The sequence below is a fragment of the Oratosquilla oratoria genome, chromosome 5, assembly GCF_046742065.1.
Source record: "Oratosquilla oratoria isolate Oo_2021 chromosome 5, ASM4674206v1, whole genome shotgun sequence".
Classification (NCBI taxonomy): domain Eukaryota; kingdom Metazoa; phylum Arthropoda; class Malacostraca; order Stomatopoda; family Squillidae; genus Oratosquilla; species Oratosquilla oratoria.
The window spans coordinates 11,523,882-11,529,994 of NC_134781.1; the positions used below are offsets into that span (position 1 = coordinate 11,523,882).

Here is a 6,113-nt window from a genome sequence, read left to right on the forward strand (position 1 = left end):
TTGTTACTTCTATTTCTTCCATAGGGGGGACTTTTTCCTTCCACTCAATCTCTTCAGGTTGTATATTTTCCCTTGTAAACACTGATTTAAAATGTTTGTTCATAATTTCTGCCATTTCCATTTCCTCAGTGTATTCAACTCCTCCTTGTCTTAATTTCTCTAAGTCTTGTTTGTTTTTCAGTTTATTGTTTACAAATCTGTAGAATAGTTTTGGTTGATCTTTACACTTTTCTATAACATCTTTTTCATATTTTCTTTTTTCCTCTCTGCACTTTTGTACATATTCATTTCTATAACCAGTATATATTTTCCATTTTTCAGGTCTTCTGTCTTTTTTCCATCTGTTCCAGGCTTTGTCTCTTTTGTCCTTTAACTCCCTACAACTTTTGTTGTACCAGCATTTTACATATTCTTTTTCTTGTTTTTGTCTTGGGACATACTTTTCCACTCCTTTTTTGTAAATTTTTGTCAAAATATTCCATTTCTCTTCCACTGTTGTTTCTTCTTTGTATATTTCTTCCCAGTTTTCTTGTTGGAAGAATTCTCTTATTTTATCAAAGTTTGTTTTTTCATACATCATTCTTCCTATTCTATATTGTTCATTTCTTTTCATATATTTTTCTTCATTAAGTTCCAGTTCAATCAATATGTGGTCACTTTTACCTATTGGTGTTTTATATTCAATCTTGTCCACTATTCTAGGTTCAGATGTAATTATTAAGTCTAGCCTCGATGGTTCTTCTTCATTTCTATACCTAGTGTTCTCTTGTATCCATTGTGTCATTGAATGGTCAGTAATCATCTCAAGTAGAGCATTTCCCCATGAGTCATCACCACTCTTTACTGTCATTTCTTCCCAGCAGATTTCTTTGCAATTAAAGTCGCCCATCATAACTATTCTTCCTCCGTCTTCCATTATTTTAGTTAATGCTATCTTTGTGTCCTCTAACATACTTTTATGTTCACTCTCCTCCCATGAGGCTGTTTTCGGAGGCACATAATTGATCACAAATTTTCTGCTCTTCTTATCTCGGTCTTCCACTTCTATCATAATCATCTCTACTGTATTCTTTCCATATATGACACCTTTCACGTTTATATCCTTCTTAGTCAGGAACATAACTCCACCCCCTTGTTTTTTCTCTCTGTTTCTAATCCAATAATTGTATGTATCATGTCCTACACTGTTGGGTGGTAGTGGGCCTTTTAATTTTGTTTCTACAATTCCCATTATGTCCGGTTCTTTTTCTTTCAAATAATCATTCAGTTCATTCAATCCTGTTATCAATCCATCTATATTTGTGTAAGACACTCTTAGTTTTCTGCCACTTCCATTGTATTCTCTGTTTCCCTTATGTTTTTCTTTAGTATGTCGAACTGCTTTATTTTCATGTTCACTACTCTCCAATAGAATCTCTCTTTCTCTGACTCCGTTCTTTCCTCGTTTTTTGCCTTAGCTTCAATTCTTTTCTGCTTTTCTGCCTCTCTTTCCTCCTTATTCATTTCTCTTTTTATCCATACCTTTTTATATTGATCATTTGTTGCTAGTTTCCCTGTCTTGGATAGAATTTTCTCTGCTGTTGTTTGTGACCTGAATTTAATCTTAATTGGTCTGGTCTTATCTGTACTATATTTTCCGAGTCTGAATTTTTCCTCAATTTCCTTTATAATTTCTGGTTCATCTTCCTGGACTAATTTTAATAAACTGCTTACTCTTTCATTTTCCTCCTTGATTCTTGCGGTTCTATCTGGGTTATGTTTCTCTTCCATTCCTAATATAATTATACATTTCTTTTTGTCAGCTAATTCTCTTACTATATTCTCCTTCTGTCTCATCACTTTAATAACTGAGTCTTCATTATGTTCTTTCAATTGCTGTTTGACTATGTCAGTGAATGAAACCTTATTCCCTTCTTGAGTTATTCTCCAATTTTTAGCTTCTGTAGCTATTTTCTCACTGTTTTCATTACTATTCTTCTTCAATTTCTCATTCTCCTCCTTTACATTTCCTAACTGTCTTTTTAGGTCCTCTATTTCTTCAGTTAAGTTTCTGTTAGCCTTCTCTAGTTGTTCCAACCTTTCAATTCTTTGGAAAATGGAGTCTACGTTACCTAACTTACGCTCCAAGTCCTCGATCACCTTATCAACTCTCTCCTCTAGTCTTATCAGTCGGGGGGGGGGTTGTGTCCCCCCCACCCTCTTTAAATCCCTGGAACATATTCTCGTCACTTTCTTCTGTATTGCTCCTCTCTATACTTCTAATCTTTACATTTTTATTAGACATTTGATTCTCGCTAAGTCTTTTGTTTACCTTCCGCTTGTCTGGCTGGGCAAAGTCTACTCCCTCCTCATTTCCTTCCATTTCCCTCAGTAATCCCTCCCCTTTTCCTCTTTCCCTACGTTCCCACTACTCCACGAGCAATTTCCCCCCCACCCTGCAAAAACACTAGGCACTTCTCTTTGCGTTGGGATCCACAGACTTCACTTTTCTTCAGAACGTCTTCTAAGCCGTCCATTCGTTGAAGTGTGTGTGTGTGTGTGTGTGTGTGTGCGTTCGTATGTGTCAGTACACATGTATGTGTATGTATTTGTATGTATATATACTATCCAAATATAAGTGATTTTGGTAATGGAGTTTTCAGACCGACCTCACTGTCTGACAAGTTATTCCGACAGAACGATCACTTGGGGACCAGAGCGGCGTCGGAGACCACAGGGACGTCGTCTCCGCCTTTCCCCAGAAACCCCTGGAGGCTTTGGGAGCAGCGTCTGGAGGGGAAGTGTCCATACATCTTCCCTCTACTCTTCTTCATCTTCAACTTGTGCTATTGGCCAATCTGTCTCACCAGATAAGAGGCCCTCTCACCATCGTCAATTGAGAAACCTGTGGTAGGTTAAAACTCTGTCCATAGCGACAAGCCGCTGTTTTTTTTTTTTTTTTTTTTTTTTTTTTTTTTTTTTTTTTTTTTTTTTTTTTTTTTTTTTTTTTTTTTTTTTTTTTTTTTTTTTTTTTTTTTTATGTCGGGTCGCCTCCCCGTCTGGCAAGGTCTGTCAGAACCCAACATGGCAAGCCCTGCTCATTAGTTCAAGACGGGGTATCCATTAGGATCTCAATTGGAGCATATTATTCTCTATATTATTTTTCTTATTAGATATAGCGCCTCCTCTTTGTTTTGAGGTTGCGTTATTGTTACATGTGCATGACCATTTAAATGGCCAAAGTTTGCGAGAAAAATGTCTCTCTGTTGTGTACATGTATGACCAGATAGATAGCCTTTATTTCGTATCATTATTCCTTTAATTCCAACTCACTTTATTTTATTTTGTTTCACCTTATTTTGTTTTTAATTTAAATTTTTGTTTTATTTTATTCTATTTTCTTTATTTCATTTTAGGTCTTTATCTCATATATGTATATACATATATATATATATATATATATATATATATATATATATATATATATACAGATAGAGAAAGAGAAAGAGAGAGAGTGAGAGTGAGAGAGAGAGAGAGAGAGAGAGAGAGAGAGAGAGAGAGAGAGAGAGAGAGAGAGAGAGAGAGAGAGAGAGAGAGAGAGAGAGAGAGAGAGAGAGAGAGAGAAAGAGAGAGAGAGAGTGTATGTGTGTGTGTGTGTTTGTGTGGGTGTGTGGGTGTGCATGTGTGGGTGTATTTGTATGTGTGAGCGCATGCGTGTGTATGTGTGTGTATGTGAGTGTGCTTTGTGTGTGTGTGTGTGTGTGTGTGTGTGTGTGTGTGTGTGTGTGTGTGTGTGTGTGTGTGTGTGTGTGTGTGTGTGTGTGTGTGTGTGTGTGTGTGTGTGTTTAAGGTCACAGAATCTCATAGAGATCCGTCCCTTTATACGAGCTCTTAGCTCTCATCCAGGAGAGAAGTAGCAGTCGATCATAAGTCAGGCCCATTATCCAAAGCTATGGTGAATCCGACACATCCTGACACAAATATATGTTATTATATATGCATTTTTAAATGTTAATATGTATGTCCATTGTTATTATAATAGTTTGTATTCAGAAAATTATATGTCTTGTTCACAAATATAATCATGTCTAAGATGTGTGTGTATTTATTTTATATACTTATGCTGTGTCAGCATAGATTGTGTTCATGTGTGTAAATGTACTGTATCAAATTCCTATTCATCATATTGTAATGATCACGCACTGCATTTTCACTAAAATGGACTCTAATGCAGGTAGCATGTCAATGTTCCTAGAAATAAGTAAACTCATTTTTTTACGTCTAGTACGAAATTCTGTCTATAAAATTTATTGTAAAGTCATTCTGTCTATTATTATACTTGTTCAAGTATATATTCTATAGATCTGTCTACATAACTAAAGGCTTCTTCCCGATCATAAGGGAGGTCAGCAGCTGAGGCATGCTGTAGATGAAGTATATACTATTATATGTACAAGCAAGCCAAGTAGCTTGGGATGTGATATGTGTTCTCATGACACGTGACGTCAGGTCAAGTCGGGTCATCTGACACAGGTGTACTGTCCGTCGCAAGCCCACACGGATACGAGTCATGGGCTGGTTGGTTCAATTGAGAAACCGTAGAGTTATCATCATCTTCTTCATCATCATCATCATCATCATTACCGTCATCATCATCATCATCATCATCATCATCATCATCATCATCATCATCATCATCATCATCATCATCATCATCATCATCATCATCATCATCATCATCATCATCATCATCATCATCATCATCATTACTATTATCATTGTTATTATTGTTAGCATTATTATTGATTATTATTATTATTAGCATTATTATTGATTATATTATTATTAGCATTGATTATTATTATTATTATTAGCATTATTATTGATTATTATTATTATTGTTAGCATTATTATTGATTATTATTATTATTGTTAGCATTATTGTTGATAATTATTATCATTATTACACCATCAATCATTATTACCTACTATTATTAATATAATTATTATCATTATTATCACTATCATTGTTGAAATGCAACATCGAATTCAGTGTGTTAGGACAGCGTTCAGCAAGCTCCGTTCTCGTGTCTTCAAAAACCGTAATCTTCGGAAAGAATGCAAGATACTTGTGTACAAAGGGGTCGTGATGCCAACGCTGCTGAACGGCTCAAAGGCATGGACGACTTAACGACGCCATGTCAAAAACTTGGAACGTTTCCACCAAAGTTGTCTCAAAAGCATCCTTAAAATCAGCTGGGAAGACCACAGAACCAATCTCAGTGTTCTTTCGGAAGCCAACGTCCCAAGAATCGAATCTTACCTCATCAAAAACCAATTGCGATGGGCTGGTCACCTAGTCCGCATGGATGACTCTCGACTGTCGAAACAACTGTTCTACTGATAAACTCCAACTTAAAGAACTGCGACATCGACTGGAACAACTGGGAACAGCTGGCCAAAGACCGGGACATTTGTAGACACCTGACCTATTAAGGAGCCCAGATCTTTGAAACCGACAGAACCAACAATATCAACCAAAACCGCCAAAACCGAAAGGAGAGCCAAAAGAATCAAGACCGCCAGAGACTTCCTCCCACTACCGTCTTCTACATCTGGATCAAGCAATGCGTATCAAGGCTGGGTCTCCTCAATCACCAGAGGACCCATAGAAGTTAAATAGAAGTTAAATGGAAAAGCTAAATGAAGTAATATGGAGAAGGCAGACGTGGCGTGGTCCCGCTCGTGGCAGGCAGTATATATACGCGGGACTGACCCGACGCCATGACGCGCCTTGCGGTGACCCTTTCTGACCATTGCCAATACCAGCATCAGGTCCTAGTACCATCCGAGTCCCGATCGCATACCTGTGGGGTATGTTTGTGGGTTACATGTACACCACAGCCCAATTTTGGAGGGGCGCCGCCGGCATGCCCTTGGGCCCAGCCTCATCGAGACTGCCTCACCGTGCACTGTGCCCGACTCTGCCTTTGGGGTAAGTATGAAACGGAAGAAGAGGACATCGCAAACTACTAAAGAGAACAGAACGCTTGAAGGACATTTGGAAACCTAGTTTTTAGCATATATGCATTAATTTATTAAATAAGTTATTTGTTTCTTATCATTTGAAGGTT

The 6,113-nt window shown here is 37.4% G+C and overlaps 1 protein-coding gene across 1 annotated transcript in view; it reads left to right on the plus strand.

The window, feature by feature from the left end:
• Positions 1 to 5,651, plus strand: part of LOC143025667 (gamma-aminobutyric acid receptor subunit delta-like) — a 50,448-nt gene extending 44,797 nt beyond the window's left edge. The window contains exon 10 of the mRNA XM_076185667.1: positions 5,502 to 5,651. Coding sequence (XP_076041782.1) covers positions 5,502 to 5,651 — 150 coding nt within the window. The remainder of the gene's footprint in view (positions 1 to 5,501) is intronic.
• Positions 5,652 to 6,113: the final 462 nt, after the last annotated feature.